At 35.6% G+C, this 26,129-nt stretch overlaps 1 protein-coding gene and 1 pseudogene across 7 annotated transcripts in view; one reads left to right on the plus strand and one right to left on the minus strand.

The window, feature by feature from the left end:
- TRAPPC8 (trafficking protein particle complex subunit 8) overlaps positions 1-26,129 on the plus strand; it is a 91,131-nt gene that overhangs the window by 48,870 nt on the left and 16,132 nt on the right. For 5 of the 6 annotated variants that reach the window (XM_082853631.1, XM_082853632.1, XM_082853633.1 and 2 more), the window contains 8 exons: positions 2,866-2,940; positions 3,472-3,598; positions 5,755-5,909; positions 11,981-12,423; positions 13,771-13,918; positions 17,039-17,135; positions 25,086-25,154; positions 25,245-25,303. In XM_082853631.1, the coding sequence (XP_082709757.1) occupies positions 2,866-2,940; positions 3,472-3,598; positions 5,755-5,909; positions 11,981-12,423; positions 13,771-13,918; positions 17,039-17,135; positions 25,086-25,154; positions 25,245-25,303 (1,173 nt within the window). The remainder of the gene's footprint in view (positions 1-2,865; positions 2,941-3,471; positions 3,599-5,754; positions 5,910-11,980; positions 12,424-13,770; positions 13,919-17,038; positions 17,136-25,085; positions 25,155-25,244; positions 25,304-26,129) is intronic. The other variant, XM_082853636.1, reaches the window with a different exon arrangement.
- Positions 14,367-16,864, minus strand: LOC309970304 (homeobox protein NANOG-like; annotated as a pseudogene). Its single transcript has one exon. The product of its transcript is annotated as a homeobox protein NANOG-like (transcript).

Below are 26,129 nucleotides of genomic sequence, written 5' to 3' on the forward strand. Positions count from 1 at the left end.
ACCTGTGTCCCCTGCATCGGCAGGCGGACTACCAGGGAAGCCCTGAAGTTACTCTTCTTTTATGCTTATTTTCTCTAGTTACAAAAAGTATGAGATATGCTTATTGAAAATTGAGAGTACAGAAGAAGATAAGGATAGAAGTAAAACTGTTTTGTCTTCTCAGCATTTATTTCTTCCAGTTTTATTGAGATATAACTGACATACAGCATTGTGTAAGTTTAAGGTGTACAGCATAATGATTTGACTTAACATACCTCAAGAAATGGTTATCATAGTAAGTTTACTAGCATCCATAATCTTATATAGATACAAAATTAAAGAAATAGAAAAAAATATTTTTCCTTGTGATGAGAATGCTTAGGATTTTCTCTTAACTTTCTTATATAACGTACAACAGTGTTAGTTATATTTATTATGCTGTACATTACGTTTCTAGTATCTTATCTTACAGCTGGAATTTTGTATCTTTTGACTTCTTTCATCCAGTTCCCCCTCTCCCCACTCCCTGCCTCTGATAACCACAAATCAGATCTCTTTTTCTATGAGTTTGTTCATTTGTTTTTTTGTTTTTGATGTATAATTGACCTACAATGCTATGTTAGTTCCTGATACACAACATAGTGATTTGCTATTTCTGTACATTTTAAAATGTTCACCATAATAAGTCTAGTTGTCATCTGTCACCATACAAAGATGTTACAGAGTTATTGACTGTATTCCCCACATTGTACATTTCTTGTGACTCATTTACTTTGCAACTGGAAGTTTGTACCTCTTAATCTCCCTCACCTATTTCCTCCCACCCCACCCCCTGGCAATTACCAGTTTGTTCTCTGTATCTGTGACTTTTTGTTTTGTTACGTTTGTTCATTTGTTTTGCTTCTTAGATATCATTGTCTTATCAGTATTTAGAAATAACTACTTTAACACTTTTGTATGCCTTTCTAATCATTTGCATTTGTATGTTTTTTCCTCATATGTGGGATTCTCATTATGTATGTTGCTTTTTTAATTCTGTATTTATATGCATATTTTGGTATTAAATATATTAATATTTCATTTTTGTATAATATTCCATAACACGAATGGTCTGTAAGCTATTCTACTCTCTCCATTGGTAGTAGTTTTGGAAGTTTTCATTTGTTTACTATTATAATAATTCATTGGTGAAAATTTGAGTACATAGTTTCTTATCCTGATTACTTCTGTAGGAAAAATTCCTAGGCATGAAGTTAGAATATTTTAGGGAATAAATATTTTAATACTCTTGGTTTCCCAAAAGGTCATACCAACAAGCTTTGCACCAGCAGTATATGGGGTTGGGTATCTCATCTTTGCAAGATTAAGTATTCTTATTTATTTAAAAAAATCTCGATTTTATAGGTTAAGAAAAATGCTGTCTTACTATTTTATTTTCCATTTCATTGATTTCTAGTGAAGTTGAAGTTCTTGTTTTTGTATTTCTTCTCTTGTGAATTGTCATAACTTTCATTTACATTTATCTTTTTTCTTATGTATGTCTGTATAATTTCTTTATATATTTAAGGTAGTTATTTTTGAGGCAGGAAATTTTGTTACCCAGCTGATTGTAACAGAAATAACTTGGGCAAGTACATTTTTTTACTTAGTTATTTATTTGTTTATTCACCAATATCTATTATGTTACTTATACTTCTTTATACTACCTTGCTATATTCTTTAATAATGTGGTAAAAATTATTTTTAAATTGAGAAATATCCCAATATTTTGGTGCTGATTTATGAAGGGAGAACTTAAAAGAAGATGTCTGTTATACTAACTTTAAACTATTTCTCTTGAAATGTTTTCATTTTTTTAAAGATTGCTTTATTAAGTCTTAAGTCTTGCTGCTTAAATTCATTGAAGACATTTTGTGATTATTTACACTTATTGTGAATAGTTTTGAAAGATTGAGGTTTCCCAGGCTCTATTCTGACTTGAATTTTAGCAACCTCAGTAATTTTTCTAATGTTTTTTGGATACCTGGAATACAAATTAGAAGAGTATAAATTGTTCACTCTTGGAAAAGTTTTTTTAAAAGATCTATTAGTTTTTGATGTATGTTAGTCCATTCAAGATGTTAGGTTTTAAAGGAGGTTTATTAAAGTTAAGTGAAAATTGTCATTGTGTATAATGAAGTTGCACTTTTTTCTGTAAATTTCAAACTCTTTGGGTTTCTTCATGAGCTGCTACTGGTGATGGACTAAGATGCTGAACTGGAATTTAGGGAAATGAAATTTTTATTTCTTGTGTCAATTAACTAATTTCGTGGTAAAAGTTAAACAGGGTTTATGAGGATTAAGTTTACCCCAGTGTGAGCCAACTTTAGCCCTGCTTTTGGAAGAGACAGGACTTTTTTGCTCTTCCGCACTGCCCTTATTGTCCACGAATCTTATGTATCCTACTTAAGCTGTTATTACTTTTTCCATGTGTAATTGGCCAATTTGGAAAAAGAGGCTGGTCGGAGTAAAAGAAGAAAAAATTTGCTCTTATTGCAAGATTAAATTAAATGGCCATTTTGGCCATTTTTTTTACGATGAGCAACTGAACTTGTATCTCTTGAGGTTTTATCTTCTTGGTGGCTGTGACTTTGAGTAGATCACTTATCTTCTGCAGTTGAATTGGACTGAATGAAATGAAAATAAAATAAATCAAGTGCCTACTACTGCATGACTTTACTGCCGGTGTGAAATCAAAGGACTTTGCATATTGCTTAGCACATGGTGAAAAGCTAATAAATGCTAACTATAACTATTGTTATTGTTCTTAAATATTGATACATAGAAATGTTAATAATCTGCTACTTTATTCCTTAGAATGTATATTTTACATAATTTACTTTTCAGGTAAAAGGTGAACCTGAAATGATTGGAACTGAAGTTGTTTCAGAATTCTTAATTAATAGTGAAGAATCTAAAGTGGTAATTGTTTCATTATTTTTCTGTCAAGTCTTTAAAAGTAAGATGAAAACAAATTTTAAAAATCCATTTATTCAGTTTGTTTTATATTCCAGTTTTCTTAAAAACTAAAATTTGGAATAGTAGGAAAGTGGAATTGCACGGGGGGAGATTGGGAAAGTAGGTTTGCAGTGGTCTTTAGTTTGTTAATTTCCTAAGAAGCCTGGTGAAAAAAGTTTTTGCTTTCTTTTTGGGATGAGTATTGTAATTTCATATGATATTTGGTTGACCAGAATATTTTGGCTTTTATTAAAAGTATTGATGAGGATCCAGGCCTATAACTTTTGAATTTAGAAAATTTCTTTTGAAGAAAATGCGTTCTAGTAAGAGAAATCAATTGATAGTTAAGTTTAGGTCATGAGTTTATATTGATATTAAATTATTGATATTATATTGATATTAAATATAAATTCTGCAACATTACAGAATTTAGGTATTGCACTATTTAAGAGACTATGAAAACAGATAATAAGAGTGACTTAAATATCTCCACAGGCAAGGCTAAAGCTCTTTCCCCATCACATAGGGGAGCTGCATATTCTGGGAGTTGTTTATAATCTTGGCACTATTCAGGGCTCCATGACAGTAGATGGCATTGGTGCTCTTCCTGGATGTCACACAGGTAAAGCTATAGAAACTAATAATTAAATCTCCATAGAATAAAATGAAAAATGAGGTATTTTAAAAATAAGTTTAATGTACATTTAATAAGGCATTTAATCAAATGAAAGAATGGATAATTTGGATTATTTTTAACTCTGCCATTGCTTCAAAAATAAAACAACTTTATTCCCTTCTGACGTATTTTTGATAATCCTTTGGTTCTACCCTATGCATTTTTCTTTTTTGTTATTGATCCAAATTTAGTAAATTCTAACTAAATATATTCTAACCATTGGTTGAGATATCTGCTGCCAGTACAAAAAAACATTGTCTTAATATATTCTATTTTTTGAATATGAAAACTAAAGACCAGTGTTTTCATATCATTGGATGTGAAACACCTTAAATTCTGTCATCTGTTTTGTAAAAAGAGTAGGATTTAGAGTTAAGCTGATATTCTTGGTGTCCCAGATGATAAGTTTTACAAAGTTTTGAAGAGTAAAACTACTAGATATATATGTTTAACATGGTTTGCCTTTTTTTTGCCCTTTAATTTTCAGGGAAGCCTTCTTATATTACCTTGTAATTGTTATTTGAGTTTAAGTTGACAAGATGCTAGAGAGAGCGTTTACTATAAAATCTATCACTTCTATCTCTTAATTTTAGTAGCTAAGTCTTTTTTTTTTTTTTTGCGGTACGCGGGCCTCTCACTGCTGTGGCCTCTCCCGCTGCGGAGCACAGGCTCCGGACGCACAGGCCCAGCGGCCATGGCCCACGGGCCCAGCCGCTCCGTGGCACGTGAGATCCTCCCGGACCAGGGCACGAACCCGCGTCCCCCGCATCGGCAGGCGGACTCCCAACCACTGCGCCACCAGGGAAGCCCCTTATTATTTTTTTTAACAAATTATGGTCATTGGCAGACTTGAATTTAGCATTTACAAAAGCTGATTATATTGGGAAATCCTTTGGGAACACTTGGAAAATTTGTTGGTGCTTTTAACCTTCAGTTGGATATTTCTACTTGCCTGCATATCTAGGATAATTCAATAAAACATTTTTTTAAAAAGTATACAGAAGTGGAATGAATCCGTAAGAATTCAAAAATTATAAGGAAAAAATTGATACTAAAGTTGAGTATGGTGTTTATGCATTTTAGTACTATTTGTGTAATTGACACTAAAGTTGAGTATGGCGTTTATGCATTTTAGTACTATATGTGTAATTCTTGGTTGAAAAGCACCAGACAAGATTCTTTTATAAATAATCTTGCTAATTTTTGAATATTTTAAGTAAGTAAACTGAGTGTTAAAAACTTTTTGAAGCTTCTTTCCTTTCCCACTGTACCTACCTAGGATTTTAATCGAGTACCACAAAGTTACGGTTGTCAATAAATTATAGCTAATTGCTTCATTTAAGGTACCGAATATATGCATTAATAAATATTTTATGACAGTGGGAGGAGAACCTGACTTAACTATTAAATTGCATCTTATAGCAGAATTTTTATGAAGTTTTAGTGTAGTTCTATTTACTATGTAAAATGCTAATAGGGATCTGGGTCAGATGAGGTATGGGAAATGCTACATTGTGTGTCTGGTCTGGGAGTATCACATTGATCTTCAGCACATTAAAGACTCTAAGTATTCCTGCAGGAAATAAAGTTGTACACCCTGGCTTTTTTCACACCTACATGCAATGTGTGGAAGCTTTTGAGGAAAATCTCACATGATTATTAAGTGAGTTTAATTTTGAGAAAGCTACCTATACTATCTTTAATTTTCTTTGTGCATTCTATTAAGAAGATGTAGTTATTTATAATCCAGAAATAATTCAAATTAGTATATATATACTGAATATGAGTAGCTGTTCTGTCAGATAGATCTTTTTTGGTTAATAGCCATTATGGTTAAATGTAGGTTTCAAAAACTTCCTATTTAGTAGTCCTTCTGTAAAGTAAGTAAATCCTAATAAAATGAGAAATTAAGCAGCATACAATAGGTGTTGTTAAGCATGGAAATAAAATGTGCTTAATTCTTTGATTAACCATGATAATTAGTAATTGTCTAGAATTTTTCTAGAAATAATCTGAAACATACAGTATTCATATATTCAAGCTAAATTGATGTCAGTTAACATACCAAATTATTTTAGGGCATTGATTGTTTTTTATTTCAGGAAAGCATTCCTTGAGTATGTCAGTCCGAGGGAGACAGGATTTAGAAATTCAAGGTCCTCGACTTAACAACACAAAAGAAGAGAAAACATCTATTAAATATGGTCCTGATCGACGTCTAGATCCCATAATCACTGAGGAAATGCCACTGTTGGAGGTATTTCACTTTTTAAAATTTCATACACTTAATAATTTATCTGTAAGGTGAGGATGATATTTTGGGTAGGTTAATTTTAGACTTTGGTATTATTGATAGATTGAAATGCACTTTTAAATTCTTGGGGACTTCCCTGGCGGTCCAGTGGTTGAGACTCTGCGCTTCCACTGTGGGGTTGTGGGGGGTGTGGGTTCGGTCCCTGGTCTGGGAGCTGGGATCCCGTGTGCTGTGTGGTGCAGCCAAAAAAAATCTGATGCTGAACAGATGTAATTTACAAAGATAAGATAATCATGCAAATTAGCATTAAGTCACAGCCAGGTTGTAAGATACAATCCTCAAAATACTAATGGAAGTTGAGAAAAACCTTCTGAAAGAACACTTTGGTTGTTATTTAAATCAATGGCTCTTTCTGGGTAGGATATAAAAATAACAGGAGTTAATTCTTGTAAAAAATTTAAGCAATATAGATAATTTTTATATGAATAAAACCAATATTCCCTTCACTTTCTTTGTATCCCACCCTGTCATACTTTCATGCCATCTTTTAGTTGCAAAAGATAGAAACTGATGCTGGGTAGCATAACCCGCCTCCCCCCACCAATATTATTTAGTTTGAAGGATTTTGGAATATCTCATGGAAACTAAAGTATCACAGAACAGTAGGTCTCAAGGAAGAATAAGGACTCAGCAGCTCCAGGGAATTCGTAAAGCCTTTAGAAAGCATTACTTTTGATGACTTCAGTCTTACAACTTCTGGTCTTTGTGCCACTTCATTACAAATCTAGGAAAGAACTATGGCCCACCTTGAATCAGGTGTTTACCTGAAAGGCAGGCCAGTGGCACAGCCATGAAGTATAAGTGTGAACACTGGAAAGAGGGCCTTCCTCCTGCATCCTCATGTTTCCCTAGTAGGGGAGTTAGAAGCTTAGTCATTCACCTTCAGAAAGCGCCAGTGATTCCAAACAGATGTTTCTCTTTTCAGACCTTTCGTTTTACACTTATATATATTTTTAATAATCATACTGCACATTTTATCCTGTGACTTGCTTATTGTCTTTAACAACAAAACTTGGTCTTTGTTCACAATCAGTAAAATTCTTTTTTAACAGCTAGATAAGGTGTTCCTTTATTCAGATACATTATAATGTACTTTAATCATTTATGTATTGATGGGTGTGGTTCTAGTTTTTCATCATTACTGACAGTTCTGCAGTAAACATTATTATTATATACATATTTTGTTCATGTTCTAGATTAGACTAGGCTTTTAGAAATGGAATTGTTGGGTCAATCATGCAATATACTATAAAATTACCTTCAGCAAGGCTGTAGGAATTGACACTTTTCCTTCAGAATGAGAGTGCCCGTTGCTTCATGTCTGTGCCATAATGGATACTATCAGGTTTTTTTTTTTTTTAACTTCTGCAAATCAAAATGGCATTTCTTTGATAACTGATAGGTTAGTCAATCTTCATTTTTTTGGTCTGTATGATTTGTTTCTTCTGTCAGTCCATATGATACCCTTTAATTGGGTTACTTCCTTTTTCTCATTGGATGATTTTATGGGTACTAATCCTGTAGTGGTGGGGTAGGTAACATGCTCATGGAAACGGTGATGTGTGTGTGTTAAGGGAAAGGTATTGTTGAGCTGCATGTATTCTGCCCAGATTTTACACTTGCTTAATTATGTTGCATTTAAAGAGTTGTGTAGGGCAAATAAAAGACTCATTAAAGACTGATGGCAGTGCCAGTTTCTGGTTGATAAATATTTGCACATACTTTAACTTTGATTTGGTGTCTTTCATCACTTAAAGATTTTTAACTTCTATTAAATCATTCTTAACTGATAGTCCTTTACTTGGTTGCTTCTAAGTTTTATATTTACTTACAGAGACTTCCCTAGTCAAAACTTTCATAGTTTTATTGTTTAGTGTCTTTGCTTTGAAATCCAAGGGAATATACTCTCTGAATGTCAGGGGGTAGGGATCAAACTTTGTTTCTAGTCCCAATTACCATTAATTGAATATTGGCAACTTATTATGGCATCTTCCTAATATACTAATATCCTGAAAGTATGTTATGCAGATGATACCTATTCTCCTTGACATTTCTTCTTCTGTTTTTGTGTCATTTCCATACTCTTGCTTTATCATCTTTTTTTAATTTGGCAAGCCGAGGCCTGCTCATAATAATTTTTTTCTTACACTTGTGCCACTTTTGTCCAAGTTTGTCAAGTTCCCACAATAATACAATAATGAAAATTGGCATTTTTATTACAATTGCATTGCTATAGCTAGGAGTTTTGAGACTGAAGATGAAATGAGTTGGGATCCAAATGTTATTTTAGGGCTATTCAATACCATTGTAGTTTAGAAGTTACTAACTAATAAACATTTTGCTTAGGATTGTATATGTAAGAATTTGCTAGAGCTTACTTGCAAAAGGGGAGATTCTGACCTCTCTGGTTTAAGTTTTGAGATAAATCAGTAGAGAATACCAAAATACTCAGTTTTTATAGATTCTCCTAGCTTATGGTTTTTATTATACCACATTAGTTAAATGTTCTTCAATTATTAAGACTGTTAAATGTGCCAATGGTTTTTAAGTGCAGTGCTTCTCAGGCACACATTGTTAAGGATAGAGCTTAGCTTTTCAGCTTCTGTCTAAGCCCATCTCTAATTATATGATCTTGGAAAGTTTCTTCACTTATAAAATGAGGGAAGTTGAACCAGTTGATGTTTGACTTTAAGTTCTGTTTAACTCAACAGTCTTTAAATTTACATTCATCTTGTTTTCGATATTGCTGGTTCTGTCCTTAACTTTGCCTCTTGCATACCATAGTGTTTTTGTTTTGTTTTTAAAATTTTATTGTTATAGATGCAGTTCTCCCTGAAGAGGGTGTTTTAGAGCAGAGGACCTCTTGTTCTACATAATACAGCAACTGGTGTTTGGTTGATTAAACAAAAAAGCTTGTAAAGTGAATAACCAAAAAAACCATAATAAATCCATACCCTAAACATTTTACCTTAATTGAAAACATACGAGTATCCATTTATTTACTATTTTGGGGGTGTGTGTTTAGGTTAGAGACCTTTTCTATGAGTTCTTTGTGTTGGTATGGGTTTCCTAATATGAGTTTCATTTCATCTTTCATGCATTCTTCCACATCCATAAGTTGACATTTTAAGTGTCCAGTTTTGGTTTCTTCAGAGTGAGAAGCTAAAGGAAATTGTCAAGTAATCTAAGTACAGTATATGTCTAGATTTTATCTGCAGATAAAAGTTGTACTTTAAGGTATAAAAGAGGGTGGGTTTAGTAGAAAACCAAAAGCTACTAATGTTCATTTCCATAAACATCACTTAGTATTTTCTACTGAAATACTAGAGAATTTGGTTAATCCAACAGACATGGTATGATGGAAGTCAGTTAAGAGACCTTATATTATACTTGGATGAACAGTAGTATACATTAATATTAGTAAAAATCATAGAATATTCCCATTCCTAATATCCTATGTCAGAAATATTTTGTAGAGTTTGAAGTGTTTAAGGGAGTAGTGAAAGAAGTAATCAATCTACAGCATCTGATGAAATAGTCTCTAACAGTATATATTTATCAAAACAAGATTGAGGATGAAAATTAGAGAAACTCATTGAGAAAATATAGTTAAAGTGTCATGTGTTAACTCTAATGTGTATAGCATACTGAAAGCAAACAGTGAACTATGAGCTGTATCTACTTAGAAATATTTTGTATTTAAGTTCTGTTGGAGAAAAAATGGTATCATTCCAAAACTTTTTCTTCACTTACTAATTTTTAACATTTTGTTAGGATAAATTTTAACATAGAATAGCAGAAAGAAGAGCAGGCCCCTTCAGGTTCTCACTGCATAGGCAGTAAGTTGTGTACATGTAGTTTATTCAACCAGACTTGTCTGTCACTTGTGTCCAATCACTTGCTGTTACAGATAAAAACACAATAAATAACCTTATGCATATCAGTTTTATACATTATGTATATGCATATCACACATATATCTTTAGGATAAATTAGTAGAAGTCACACTCCTGGTTCTTGGTCTTATTTTCCATTAAAATTTGAAGCTGTCCAAAACACCACCTGTTTAAAAGGACTTTTAGGGACTTCCCTGGTGGTCCAGTGGTTAAGAATCTGCCTTGCAGTGCAGGGGACGTGGGTTCAATCCCTGGTTGGGGAACTAAGATTCCCACATGCCATGGGGCAGCTAAACCCGCGCACCCCAACTACTGAGCCTGTGCGCCGCAGCCAAGAGTCCACATGCTGCAATGAAAAGATCCTGCGTGCCACAATTAAGACCCAATCTAGCTGCCCCCGCCCAAAAAATAAATAAAATAAAGGACTTTCAGCAACAGTGCATTTGAAGTAAAGGCTAGATACACTGGTTCTCCTTAGAGTCAACATAGTGTATTTAGTAAAACCTTTATTCTGAAGGTATATTACACAGTATCCTACAAGTGGTGTATCACTGGTCTTATTCCATCACCCTTCCCATTCTACCAGTGCTGTAGCCTTATTGATGGTATCTGGGTATCGGTGTGTGTTTTAGTGTGTCTTTACAGTACTCTGTTTCACTTGTTACTCATGCAGTTGTTTTTGATATAACAACTCAAAATTGATATTCCCTCACAAATTTTAGCTTATTTGACTAAGCTTATTTGATACTAGCTAATTAGTACATCATCAGTGTCTTCAGTATAATGCTATACTTGGTTTATTTTTTCCCATCTTCTTAATCTGTGTTTTGGATTTCTGCCTTAATCCCTTATTTTCTCATGTCCATTTTTAAAGCTTCTGATTTCCCCAAATTTTATCTGATTCCTTAAGAATATGGCCATAATGAAGTCCTATTCAAACTAAGATTAAAAGACAGATACTTCCACTGGACTTTGTTTTTTTTTTGTTTGTTTGTTTTTTTGTGGTACACGGGCCTCTCACTGATGTGGCCTCTCCCGTTGCGGAGCACAGGCTCCGGACGCGCAGGCTCAGCAGCCATGGCTCACGGGCCTAGCTGCTCCGCGGCATGTGGGATCTTCCCGGACCGGGGCACGAACCCGTGTCCCCTACATCAGCAGGCGGACTCTCAACCACTGCACCACCAGGGAAGCCTCCACCGGACTTTCATAACTCCTTTGGGACAGCCAGCTGTAACTTTAATCCTCATACTGTTACCTTTATATTCTTCCTTTCTTAGATGCTGTCAGAGTACTTCTGACATTTATTCTTCTGGATCTTTTAAATGCAGATGACTTACTGGATGATTTTGTTAGCCCGTATTTCCATCTCTTATCTGAAATCCTGAGGCCAGGCATGTGTTGGAAGTCAATTTTTTTTTTTTTAATTTTTAGAAATTGTGCATATACATGTGTGTTTTTATCTAAAGCGTTATGTGACCCCTGTTGGGTTTGTGGCAGCACCTGGTAATCAAGCACATTAATGTGGCTTGAGTGAACCACATGAATATCACACTAAATGGAAAAGGCTATAAAGAACCTCCATTTGTCAGATCAGGTTTTGCTTCCACACAGCTTACTGAAAGCCTGAGGATATTCGAAGATACCGGCTTTTTAAATTATACATATGGAATCACGCATCTATATGCTTTTCCCTTTTAAGACTTATTGTGCCTCTTTTCATTTTAATGATGTATAAATAGATAGTTGAGCTACTTTTTAAGTTGACAATGTTAAGGGGTTTTCAGCTGATAATTGTTCATGTGACCATGCTAAATTACTTATAGCTTCTCTTGTCCATAATCTACACAGTTGTGAAAGTTTTGCCGGTGGCCCTGTAGTTATTGACACTGTACCTTTAATTCATAACTCTGAAATCTGCTACTGAGTAACACTAGTCTCTGTCTCATCCTCTTTTTTAAAATGGAGTTCTTAATACCACATACCCAGGGAGATATCAAAGAGAATTAATAAAATACTTGTAAACCTGTAGTAAAGAAATACAGCATCTTAAAGTGTTATTAATTAGAGGTTCAGAATTTTTAACAGACAATATAATAATATTTTTTCCCTCCAATGCAGGTGTTCTTTATACATTTTCCTACAGGGCTTCTCTGTGGAGAAATCCGAAAAGCATATGTAGAATTTGTCAATGTCAGCAAATGTCCTCTTACTGGATTGAAGGTTGTTTCTAAACGTCCAGAGTTCTTTACTTTTGGTGGTAACACAGCTGTTCTAACACCACTAAGTCCCTCAGCTTCTGAGAACTGTAGTGCTTACAAGACTGTTGTGACAGATTCTACCTCTGTGTGTACAGCACTCATATCATCAGCTTCTTCTGTAGACTTTGGCATTGGCATAGGAAGTCAGCCAGAGGTGATTCCTGTTCCCCTTCCTGACACTGTTCTTCTACCTGGAGCTTCAGTTCAGCTACCAATGTGGTTACGTGGGCCAGATGAAGAAGGTGTCCATGAAATTAACTTTTTGTTTTACTATGAAAGTGTTAAAAAGCAGCCTAAAATACGGTGAGTATTATAAAACTTTTTAGGTTTAACCTCTGCGTCTAATATATATAGATATATATACACCCATTCAAATAAACATTTTGATATTTGTTAACATATGTCATAGTTTACTAAGAAATTACTCCCTTCCAAATTATGCATGAAGTTTGTATCTGAGGTTGTCCCTAATCTAATTGTAAGTTCTAAGCAGCCGAAAGTGGAAAAAATTAAGCTACATTAATCTTTTTCATGCTTCTTTCTATATACTTCATGATTCTTCGATACAACTAAGTACTATGGCCAACGTTATCACATAATAATGAAATTCACAGGTATCATGTATTAAAACAGGGTGTCATTTGTATATGAAGACAACTTGCCTACAGTCATCTTTTTTAAAGAAAATTACTCTGTTTTCCTTTTCCTTTTCCCTAGTGCCCTCCCCTGCCTCCCAAAATGTATGTATTTGCAGAGCACATGATTTAGGTGGTGTTATGGGCATCACTGAAGAAATCAAACCTAGCTGGCTTATACAAGGATCTGTAGCCTGTAGCGCAATAGAGTATTTTATGATAATGCCATTGTCATTTTTACAAAATTAACCGGGAATAATTGTGCTACATTTTAAAATTTAATAAAATATCTTGTAAGGCTTACTATGAGAACCAAAAGATATAATATTTATAAGGACAGGTACATTTTAGGTCCTCGGTAAATGTTAATTCCCCTTAAGAAGATGATAGAGAGTTCTCTGGCCAAAGCAATCCATTAAGACTTTGTAGAATGTAGTAGTGGTAAAATGAGCTTCCAAAGAAAGTAAAGATTTCAGAATTTGGATCAAAGGGGATAGGCAAGAGAGTAGTGGGTATTCCCGGAAGTAACTGTATATATGAATGAAAATTTCCAACTTGGGAAATATGAACTGCATGTAGTTAGTTTGGCTACAGTATAAAATGTATAAAGGGGGAATAAAGGTGGAATTGTAAAGCTCTGTTGTGGAGAGCCTTAAATGCCAGGTGAAAGTTTGGCATTTACTTGGTAGGCATTCAGTCATTAACTTTGGAACTACTATCAGAAGAGGTATAATCAAGACATGACTATATGATGATTATTTTCATGTACTATACTGTGGCTGAGTTTGATGAGCAGGGAAAAAAGGAGACTAATAGTTTTCTTCCAAACTGAGAATAAAGAATTGAACTAATGTTAGGCTAACTAGATAATTTTACCTTATTGTATCTGTCTTGGTTTTTTTAGAGTATAAATTGTCCTGAGGGTGAATAGGTTTTAAAAAGCTTTATTTGGAATTAGAGAATCATAACATTGGGAGAGAGTCTTAGATTAAATTTGTGATTTTTACTTCTTTAGTCACAGAATATTAAGACACACGGCAGTCATTTGTACCAGTCGATCTTTGAATGTGCGAGCCACTGTCTGCAGAAGTAATTCTCTTGAAGATGAGGAGGGCAGAGGAGGCAATATGCTAGTCTTTGTGGATGTGGAAAATACCAATACCGTAAGCTGGTTTAAAACTAAATTTTGTCTTTAATTATATTTTAAGTGTATCCTTTGTTTTTCGTAATGATTTTTTGTTCCTTCACAAGACAGCATAAGCTAGGAATTTAGGGATGTTCATATAGAATGGAATGTAAAAACATGTTAATTCTCAATTTGCTTCGTAATTTTATCCCTCAGTATTTCAAATAAAAGAATCTAGTGGTATTGGGCTTCCCTGGTGGCGCTGTGGTTGAGAGTCCCCCTGCCGATGCAGGGGACATGGGTTCGTGCCCCGGTCCGGGAGGATCCCACATGCCGCGGAGCGGCTGGGCCCGTGAGCCATGGCCGCTGAGCCTGCGCCTCCAGAGCCTGTGCTCTGCAACGGGAGAGGCCACAACAGTGAGAGGCCCGCATAACGCAAAAAAAAAAAAAGGATCTAGTGGTATTAGTGGTATTAATATGATACATAATCATATGGTATATGGCCGTATACCAGTAATTCAACCCAAAAAAGATCTCATAAAGTGCTTTCTAGTCTCACCATTGAGGATGTGTTTTTTTTTTTTAAATGGGTAATTTTTTTGTTTATTGGTACTTATAAACGAACCAGCCAACTGGTAGTATTATGATGTGGACAAATTAAAACATCTTTCTACAAATACTAGACTGGTGGAAAAAATTAGGGGTTGTAGTAAAGTAGCAAAAAGGGGTAGAGGAAATCAATGAAGCACATTGTAGCTTAACCCTTCACCTTAACAACTGAGGTTCTTAACAAGTAAAGCCTCCCCATCCCAGAAAATATGAATAATCCTTCATTACACATCTTTGTACTTTTGCTCCCTATTTTTGAGGTTAGGTTCTAGATCCTAAAGATATCCAAAAAATAGTATTATAACCTAGTTATCTATAGCCGCCTGTCATCTTTTATCATGATGTCCGTAGAAGCCAATGCTTGTGAAACCTCTTTGAGTAGACACCAATCATACACCCCCAAATTGACACAAAAGGTACAATGAAAAGCAGCTTGTCAAGGCAGAGAGATACGTAATTGTAAAAGAAAAATTCTAGGGAAGTAATAACAGTCATAGCTCAAATTAAGATTGAATAATACAGCCATCGTTAGAAATCTTCAGGCTGTGTGTTCAGGGAGTTTATTGGGAATAAATCCATGATTTGCTGTTGGGAATTGAAATACTTAGCAGTTTGCTGTATTATGTTATAGCTTTCCCCGGCAGTTTCCAAGGTGGCCTCCAAATCACTGACAGGAGAATTTTGCTAGAACTGGATCTGGGGCTGCAGGAATTCCTCAACATAGTTGTTGAATTGATTGTTCCAAGTCTGGTTATTCCAAGCTTGGGGGCACCAGGTCTGACTGTTCCAGCTCTGGTTGCTCCAGGACTGACTATTCCAGCTCTGGTTGCTCCAAGTTGGGTTATCCCAGGTCTGGTTACCCAACGTGGGCAGGTTTCCGGAAGAGTTCACCAGGCATCCTTGGTGGTAGGAATAGAAGCCTGGGTATTCTGTAGTTGCTGGGCCCTGAGTCACAATGTTGCTATTCCTCAGCCAGTTGTTTTCTGCCACCTCTTACATTTCATTCTCTGGTTCTGGAACCAGGTCTTAACCTGTTTGTAGCTAAGGTTCAGGATGTTGGAAAGTTCTTGCATTTGCTGGAGGCTGAGGTATTTCTGCCTCTGAAATCTGTCATTGAGCACACACAGCTACGACTGAGAGAACACGGTTCTGGTCTTCTGCTTCTTGACCAGGACCTTCTCTTCCTTCTTCTCTGTGCTCTTGTCTGCAGCCGTGGCTATTAGTTTTACTCTGGGGCTTGTGGGAGAATCAGGACTGTCCTGAATAAGCAGATCCACGGAGAAGGAAGGAAGAGGAGAGACAGTCTCCATGTCGTGGGTCTCAGCAGATGACATTTGCAAGGACACATAATTTTCTTCAGGCCCGTAAATCTCAGGCATTGGTGAAGATTCCCTAGAATTGGATGCTTTGGGGCCACGCAGGCTTTGGGGACAAGCTGGGTCCACACTCATGTTGTTGAATTGAAGGAGAGGGAGAAAACCAAAGAGCTAGATAGATGGTAGGAAAAGTCCAGGCTTAAGAATCTAGGTAGAAGAGCTTAGAGAAAGGTGAAGATCTCCAGGTGTAAAAGTATTAAAAACATGGGATGAAGGGAAGTCACCTGTATGATAACGGAAGCCTACCAGCCCAATGTAGGAAAATGACGAGGATGTGAGGAAAATGACGAGGATGTGTTTTGATGTGCTTAAATTTACAAAGTTCTGTTAGGATTTCACATTCAGTATTAACTTGATAACCCCTTACTTATACATTTCCAGCAGTACCATTTCCTTTATATAAAGCATTTTAAACATTTTATCTTTCCTGTTCATGTACTCTAAATATCAAAATGAATATTCTTCAAGAAGGAACTGTGATCTTATTAAAGTAGAATCTTAGCTTCATATTGATTCAGTTTAGATACCTGTTTGAAATGTTACTTATTATTTCTGTCATGTCTTTTAGCTTCATAAATTTGTATGGTCACTTCATTTTAGGACATTTAAGGTCAATGTGCTGATACTTCGGTGATCTTCCCAAAAAACCAATATTTGTAAGAGTAAGAACATTTGAATAATTTCAAATTAGCTCCTATTCAGGAGAATAAAAAATATATGCAATTTAAATAATTTTATGTACATTGACTGTATATTGGTATTCTGTTCTTTGTTGCTTTTTGCCTTAACAGGAATGTGAGAGAAAGATCAGAAGAAATAAAAGTGCTATGGTTTTGATTAAAAATTGGCAGCAAATAATTTTTGATATATTAAATAACTCATTATAATAGATTCTAATAACTGAATGCCTTTCAATATTTAAAACTTTGCCACTGGGAGTATATTATAATTAAATCTATTTTGTGAATAAGATGATGACTTACGTGTTTTAAGAATGTTTATAGAGGGATTTAAATAATTTACATTTCTGAAATGTATTGTTAATTTATTTCAAAATAAAAATTTCATCTTATGTTAATTGATACTGACTTTGGTAGCAGTGTCATTCTCATTAGAGTATTCTACGTTAGTGCTCCTAAATCTTGAATGACTCTTTTATTTCCTTTTGATAGAGTGAAGCAGGTGTTAAGGAATTCCATATAGTACAAGTATCAAGTAGTAGCAAACACTGGAAGTTACAGAAATCTGTAAATCTCTCTGAAAACAAAGGTTTGTGCCTTTTTCCCTCTTCATAATAAATTCTGATATCTTCCTTCGTTGATTTTATTTTTTTCAGAACAGTACCAGAATGTCATAAGATTATTGGTGCCTTTCTTTTTTTTAACTCATTTAAATATCTGTATATACTTTGCTATAATTATATCATATATTACATTATATCAAAGTCCTTTTTTTTAACATCTTTATTGGAGTATAATTGCTTTACAACGGTGTGTTAGTTTCTGCTGTATAACAAAGTGAATCTGCTATACGTATACATATATCGCCATATCTCCTCCCTCTTGCGTCTCCCTCCCACCCTCCTTATCCCACCCCTCCAGGTGGTCACAAAGCACCGAGCTGATCTCCCTGTGCTATGCGGCTGCTTCCCACTAGCTATCTGTTTTACATTTGGTAGTGTATCTATGTCCATGCCACTCTCTCACTTCATCCCAGCTTACCCTTCCCTATCCCCGTGTCCTCAAGTCCATTCTCTATGTCTGCATCTTTAATCCTGTTCTGCCCCTAGGTTCTTCACAACCATTTATTTGGTTTTTTTAAGATTCCATATATATGTATTAACATATGTTATTTGTTTTTCTCTTTCTGATTTACTTCACTCTGTATGAGAGTCTCTAGGTCCATCCACCTCACTACAAATAACTCAATTTCGTTTCTTTTTATGGCTGAGTAATATTCCATTGTATATATTGCCACACCGTCCTTATCCATTCATCTGTCGATGGACACTTAGGTTGCTTCCATGTCCTGGCTATTGTAAATAGAGCTGCAATGAACATTGTGGTACATGGCTTTTTATGGTTTTCTCAGGGTATATGCCCAGTAGTGGGATTGCTGGGTCATATGGTAGTTCTATTTTTAGTTTTTTAAGGAACCTCCATACTGTTCTCCACAGTGGCTGTATCAATTTACATTCCCACCAGCAGTGTAAGAGTGTTCCCTTTTCTCCACGCCCTCTCCAGCATTTATTGTTTGTAGATATTTTTATGATGGCCATGCTGACTGGTGTGAGGTGATACCTCATTGTAGTTTTGATTTGCATTTCTCTAATGATTAGTGATGTTGAGCATCCTTTCATGTGTTTGTTGGCAATCTGTATATCTTCTTTGGAGAAATGTCTATTTAGGTCTTCTGCCCATTTTTGGATTGGGTGGGTTGTTTGTTGTTTTGATATTGAGCTGCATGAGCTACTTGTATATTTTGGAGATTAATCCTTTGTCAGTTGGCTTCATTTGCAAATATTTTCTCCCATTCTGAGGGTTGTCTTTTGGTCTTGTTTATGGTTTTGTTTGCTGTGCAAAAGCTTTTAAGTTTCATTAGGTCCCATTTGTTTATTTTTGTTTTTATTTCCATTTCTCTACGAGGTTGGACAAAAAGGATCTTGCTGTGATTTATGTCATAGAGTGTTCTGCCTATGTTTTCCTCTAAGACTTTTATAGTGTCTGGCTTTACATATAGGTCTTTAATCCATTTTGAGTTTATTTTGTGTATGGTGTTAGGGAGTGTTCTAATTTCATTCTTTTACATGTAGCTGTCCAGTGTTCCCAGCACCACTTATTGAAGAGGCTGTCTTTTTTCCATTGTATATTCTTGCCTCCTTTATCAAAGATAACGTGACCATATGTGCCTGGGTTTATCTCTGGGCTTTCTATCCTGTTCCATTGATCTATATTTCTGTTTTTGTGCCAGTACCATACTGTCTTGATTACTGTAGCTTTGTATTATAGTCTGAAGTCCAGGAGCCTGATTGCTCCTGCTCCCTTTTTCTTTCTCAAGATTGCTTTGACTATTGGGGGTCTTTTGTGTTTCCACACAAATTGTGAAATTTTTTGTTCTAGTTTTGTTAAAATGCCATTGATAGTTTGATAGGGATTGCATTGAATCTGTAGATTGCTTTGGGTAGTAGAGTCATTTTCACAGTGTTGATTCTTCCAATCCAAAAACATGGAATATCTCTCCATCTGTTTGTATCATCTTTAATTTCTTTCATCAGTGTCTTACAGTTTTCTGCATACAGGTCTTTTGTCTCCTTAGGTAGATTTATTCCAAGGTATTTTATTCTTTTTGTTGCAGTGGTAAATGGGAGTGTTTCCTAATTTCTCTTTCAGATTTTTCATCATTAGTGTATAGGAATGCAAGAGATTTCTGTGCATTAATTTTGTATCCTGCAACTTTACCAAATTCATTGATTAGCTCAAGTAGTTTTCTGGTAGTATCTTTGGGATCCTGTATGTATAGTATCGTGTCATCTGCAAACAGTGACAGTTTTACTTCTTTTCCAATTTAGATTCCTTTTATTTCTTTTTCTTCTCTGATTGCTATGGCTAAAACTTCCAAAACTATGTTGAATAATAGTGGTGAGAGTGGGCAACCTTGTCTTGTTCCTGATCTTAGTGGAAATGGTTTCACTTTTTCACCATTGAGAACAATGTTGGCTGTGAGTTTGTCATATATGGCCTTTATTATGTTGAGGTCAGTTCCCTCTATGCCTACTTCTGGAGGGTTTTTATCATAAATGGATGTTAAATTTTGTCAGAAGCTTTTTCTGCATCTATTGAAATGATCATATGTTTTCCTTCCTTCAGTTTGTTAATATGGTTTATCACATTGATTGATTTGTGTATATTGAAGAATCCTTGCATTCCTGGGATAAACCCCACTTGATCATGGTATATGATGTTTTAAATGTGCTGTTGGATTCTGTTTGCTAGTATTTTCTTGAGGATTTTTGCATCTGTATTCATCAGTGATATTGGCCTGTAGTATTCTTTTTTTGTGACAGTTTTGCCTGTTTTTGGTATCAGAGTGATGGTGGACTCGTAGAATGAGTTTGGGAGTGTTCCTACCTCTGCTATAGGTTGGAAGAGCTTGAGAAGGATAGGTTTTAGCTCTTCTCTAAATGTTTGATAGAATTTGCCTGTGAAGCCATCTGGTCCTGGGCTTTTGTTTGTTGGAAGATTTTTAATCACAGTTTCAATTTCAGTGCTTGTGATTGGCCTGTTTTATATTTTTTATTTCTTCCTGGTTCAGTCTCGGAAGGTTGTGCTTTTCTAAGAAGTTGTCCATTTCTTCCAGGTTGTCCATATTTTTGTCATAGAGTTGCTTGTAGTAATCTCCCGTTATCCTTTGTATTTCTGCAGTGTCAGTTGTTACTTCTCCTTTTTCATTTCTAATTCTTCTTCCTGTTTTTCTTGATGAGTCTGGCTAGTGGTTTATCAATTTTGTTTATCTTCTCAAAGAACCAGCTTTTAGTTTTATTGATCTTTGCTATTGTTTCCTTCATTTCTTTTTCATTTATTTCTGATCTGATCTTAATGATATCTTTCCTTCTGCTAACTTTGGGATTTTTTTGTTGTTCTTTCTGTAATTGCTTTAGGTATAAGGTTAAGTTATTTATTTGAGGTGTTTCTTGAGGTAGGATTGTATTGCTATAAACTTTCCTCTTAGAACTGCTTTTGCTGCATGCCATAGGTTTTGGGTCATCGTGTTTTCATTGTCATTTGTTTCTAGGTATTTTCTGATTTCCTCTTTGATTTCTTCAGTGTTCTCTTGGTTGTTTAGTAGTGTATTGTTTACCCTCTATGTGTTTGTATTTTTTCCAGATTTTTTTCCTGTAATTGATATCTGGTCTCATAGTGTTGTGGCTGGAAAAGATACTCGATACAATTTTAGTTTTCTTAAATTTACCAAGGCTTGATTTGTGACCCAAGATATAATCTATCCTGGAGAATGTTCCATGAGCACTTGAGAAGAATGTGTAATCTGCTGTTTTTGGATGGAATGTCCTATAAATGTCAATTAAGTCCATCTTGTTTAATGTATCATTTAAAGCTTCTGCCTCCTTATTTATTTTCATTTTGGATGATCTGTCCATTGGTGAAAGTGGGGTGTTAAAGTCCCCTACTATGATTCTTTTACTGTCAATTTCCCCTTTTATGGCTGTTAGCATTTGCCTTATGTATTGAGGTGCTCCTATATTGAGTGCATAAATATTTACAATTGTTATATCTTCTTCTTGGATCGATCCCTTGATCATTATGTAGTGTCCTTCTTTGTCTCTTGTAATAGTCTTTATTTTAAAGTCTATTTTGTCTGATACAAGAATTGCTACTCCAGCTTTCTTTTGATTTCCCTTTGCATGGAACATCTTTTTCCATCCCCTCACTTTGAGTCTGTATGTGTCACTGGGTCTGTAGTGGGTCTCTTGTAGACACTATATGTATGGGTTTTGTTTTTTATCCATTCAGCCAGTCTGTGTCTTTTGGTTGGAGCACTTAATCCATTTACATATAGGGTAGTTATCGATATGTATGTTCCTATTCCCATTTTCTTAATGTTTTGCATTTGTTTGTCTTTTCCTTCTCTGTTTCCTGCCTAGAGAAGTTCCTTTAGCATTTGTTGTAGAGCTGGTTTGGTGATGCTGAATTCTCTTAGCTTTCACTTATCTGTAAAGGTTTTAATTTCTCCATCAAATCTGAATGAGATCCTTGCTGGGTAGATTAATCTTGGTTGTAAGTTTTTCCCTTTCATCACTTTAAATATGTCCTGCTACTCCTTTCTGGCTTGCAGAGTTTCTGCTAGAAGATCAGCTGTTAATCTTATGGGGATTCCCTTGTATGTTAATTGTTGCTTTTCCCTTGCTGCTTTGAATATTTTTTCTTTGTATTTAATTTTTGATAGTTTGATTAATGTGTGTCTTGGCATGTTTCTCGTTGGATTTATCCTGTGTGGGACTCTCTGTGCTTCCTGGACTTGATTGACTATTTTCTTCCCCATATTAGGGAAGTTTTCAACTGTAATCTCATCAAATATTTTCTCAGTCCCTTTTTTATTTTCTTCTTCTGGGACCCCTATAATTTGAATGTTGGTGCATTTAATGTTGTCCCAGAGGTCTCTGAGATTGTCCTCAGTTCTTTTCATTCTTTTTTGTGTATTCTGGTCTGTGGTAGTTATTGCCACTATTTTATTTTCTAGGTCACTTATCTGTTCTTTTGCCTAAGTTATTCTGCTGTTGATTCTTTCTAGAGAATTTTTAATTTCATTTATTGTGTTGTTCATCCTGGTTTGTTTGCTCTTTAGTTCTTCTAGGTCCTTGTTAAACGTTTCTTGTGTTTTCCCCATTCTATTTCCAAGATTTTGGATCATCTTTACTCTCATTACTCTAAATTCTTTTTCAGGTACACTGCCTATTTCCTCTTCATTTGTTTGGTCTGTGGGTTGTTACCTTGTTTCTGCATTTGCTGTGTATTTCTCTGTCTTATCATTTTGCTTAACTTACTGTGTTTGGGGTATACATTTTGCAGGCTGCAGGTTCGTAGTTCCTGTTGTTTTTGGTGTCTGCTCCCAGTGGGTAAGGTTCGTTCAGTGGGTTGTGTAGGCTTCCTGGTGGAGGGGACTGGTACCTATGTTCTTGTGGATGAGGCTGGATGTTGTCTTTTTGGTGGGCAGGATCATGTCTGGTGGTGTGTTTTGGGGTGTCGGTGAACTTATTATGATTTTAGGCAGCCTCTCTGCTGGTGGGTGGATTTGTGTTCCTGTCTTGCTAGTTGTTTGGCATACAGTGTCTAGCACTATAGCTTGCTGGTCGTTGAGTGGAGCTGGGTCTTAGCGTTGAGATGGAGGTCTCTGTGAGAGCTTTCGCCGTTTGATATTACGTGGAGACGGGAGGTCTCTGGTAGACCAGTGTCCTGAACTTGGCTCTCCCACGTCAGAGGCATAGCCCTGATGCCTGGAGCACCAAGAGCCTTTCATCCACACGGCTCAGAAGAAAAGGGAGAGAAAGAAAAGAAAAGAAAGAAAGAAAAAAAAATGAATAAATAAAATAAAATAGTTATTAAAATAGAAAAAAATTATTAAAAATAAAAAAACAAGAAAGTAATTTAAAAAGAGAGCGAGAAAGAAAGAAGAGAGCAACCAAACGAAAAAGCAAATCCCCCATTGATAAGAAGTGCTAAAAAGTATACCAAAAAAAAAGGACAATCAGAGCCCTAGGACAAATGGCACAAGCAAAGCTATACAGACAGAATCACACAAAGAAGCATTCACATACACACCCAAAAAGAGAAAAGGAAAAACACCCTCATATATATATATGTAAAATAAAAAAAGGAAGAGAGCAACCAAATCAGTAAACAAATCTACCAATGATAATAAGCTCTAAAAACTAAACTACGATAAACATAAGACCAGAAACAAATTAGACACAGAAAGCAAACACAGTTGCTCCCAAAGTCCATCGCTTCAATTTTGGGGTGATTCGTTGTGTATTCAGGTACTCCACAGATGCAGGATACATCAAGTTGATTGTGGAGATTTAATCCTCTGCTCCTGGGGCTGCTGGGAGAGATTTCCCTTTTTCTTCTTTGTTCGCACAGCTCCTGGGGCTCAGCTTTGGATTTGGCTCCGCCTGTGTGTGTACGTTGCCTGAGGGCATCTGTTTGCCAGGCAGGATGGGGTTAAAGTAGCAGCTGATTAGGGGGCTCTGGCTCACTCAGGCTGGGGGGAGGGAGGGAGGGGTATGGAATGTGGGGCGAGCCTGCAGCGGCAGAGGACAGCGTGACTTGACGTTGCAACAGCCTGAGGCGCACCATGTTCTCCTGGGGAAGTTGTCCCTGGATCATGGGACCCTGGCAGTGGCGAGCTGCACAGGCTCCTAGCAGGGGTGGTATGGATAGTGACCTGTGCTTGCACACAGGCTTCTTGGTGGCTACAGCAGCAGCCTTAGCGTCTCATGCCCCTCTCAGGGGTCTGTGCTGATAGCCACAGCTTGCACCCATCTTTGGAGCTTGTTTAGGTGGTTGATGACTTTCTTATAATTAACTTTTGTAAGCATTAAATTGTGCTTTCATAACTTTACATGACTGTAAGTGAAATTACTGTGTTAATCGATTCTTTCCCATCTTTTTATTCCACATCTTTTCTATTTGTATATATTTTTTCTTTTTTAAAAAATTCAGTTGTAAAATCAGTGCCTGAATACATGGTCACTATCAAAATTTCGAACAGTACAGAAACATATAGACTAGAATTGTAAGTTTCTCTTTGTTTCCTTTACTATTGGAAAGTTGGTTTTTCTGTGTGTAATCAAACTTGTGTGTTGAGTGGCTTTTCTGTGTATTTGCATACCCATATAACTTGAAACAAAAGAATATGCACACTTGTGATACATACTGTCAAATTGTTTTCCAAAATATTTCCATCATTTTATCATCCTGCTAGTAGTATGAAAGTGCTTAGTGCTTGTAAGAGTAGATCGAAGCTGGCAAAATATTTACTGTTTCTGGAAAGAATTGTACAATGTATTTTAAAAGATTAAAAAAAATGTTTAAACCCTTATCTAGCCTCATAGTAATTCTTATTTTTGGAATTTATACAGAGGAATTAATTCAAAATATAAGAAGATCCAGAGCAGTTTATTGTAAGATTATGTTCAATAGAGAAAAATCAAATGGAGCTTTAATGTGAATTAAGCTACAACTCAGATTATTTTGTGGTCATTAAAATATATAAGCTTTTAAAATACGTCACAATAGTGGGGAAATGCATCATAGCAAATATGTGCATATAGTAATATTGGTATAAATCATCCATATGAAAAAAATATTGATAGGAAATGCAGAAATGATAGAGTGGGGGAATTGTGGACTCCCTGGCTCCCAAGTTCTAATTTTTCAAATTTTCTGTTTATCTATAATGTCATACATATCTGAATATATATGTGCATATGAACATGCATTTCAAGAAATTTTAATCTTACCTTTTTAAGGAGCTGAATGAGATTTGCTTTATTGAGAGGAAAGCAAAGATGCTTTTCATTAAACACTATTTATAATTATGAAATATTTTCCATTGTGACTGAAGAAGTCTGAGTAATGAATTAGGTTTTACCATGTTATAAACTGAGAAAGATACTTGAAATTTTCTCTTTTCTCTTCCTAGATGCCAAACTTGCGAATAGGGAGAAGGGAAAATTTTGCTTCAAGGCAATACGATGTAAGGAGGAAGAAGGTAAATTCATTTTACTGTCACACTTTCTTAAATGGTTATTTTATATTTCGTGCCAATGATATGATTAGTTTGTTCTCTCCTGTTTTTTAGTTGCTACACAGTCCTCAGAAAAATATACCTTTGCAGATATCATCTTTGGAAATGAACAGGTATGCGAATAAGCACAATAACGTTTGATTTTAATAAAAAGTCACAGTCTGGAGTATCTTGACTATTTTGGTAAAACTATTGCTTTAGTAATCCCCAAATTCTTTGGTGGATGAACATGTCAGCTTTGTTGGGTTTTGCAACTTGTCTTCATGCCCCAAAGCAAACAAAAATGCTATATGGAATATAGCATTTTAATTAGTTATTTAAATTTAACTTTCTTTTAGAGTGTAAGATACTCATGAAATAAGTTTAGTCCTTGGTATTAAAGAAACAGGATTATATGAAGGAACCTGTTTATTTGGGAACGTGGTCACAGTGGAACAAATAGATGATAACCCTCTGGATTTGGGAATATCATATGGTTCTATGACCCAAATAATAAGCTGTTTTGTAATTTTAAATGTATTATTGACTAGGGCACTGATACTCCCAATAATTATATGTTAGAACCACCTTGAGAGTGGTTTTCAAACTTTGAAATAATGTTCATGTAAGTCACCTGGGGATCTTGTTAAAATGCAAATTCTCAGTCAGTGGGACTGGATGAGACCTGGGGCTCTGAATTGCTAAAGCTTTGAGGTAGGTGATCTTGATGTTATCAGTCTGCACCCTCTATTTTTTTAAAATTTATTTATTTTATTTTTGGCTGTGTTGGGTCTTCGTTGCTGCGCACGGGCTTTCTCTAGTTGTGGCGAGTGGGGGCTACTCTTTGTTGTGGTGCGTGGGGCTTCTCATTGCAGTGGCTTCTCTTGTTGCGGGGCATGGGCTCTAGGTGCGTGGGCTCTAGAGCGCAGGCTCAGTAGTTGTGGCGTGTAGGCTTAGTTG

This window comes from Leucopleurus acutus, assembly GCF_964270905.1.
Source record: "Leucopleurus acutus genome assembly, chromosome: 13".
Lineage (NCBI taxonomy): Eukaryota > Metazoa > Chordata > Mammalia > Artiodactyla > Delphinidae > Leucopleurus > Leucopleurus acutus.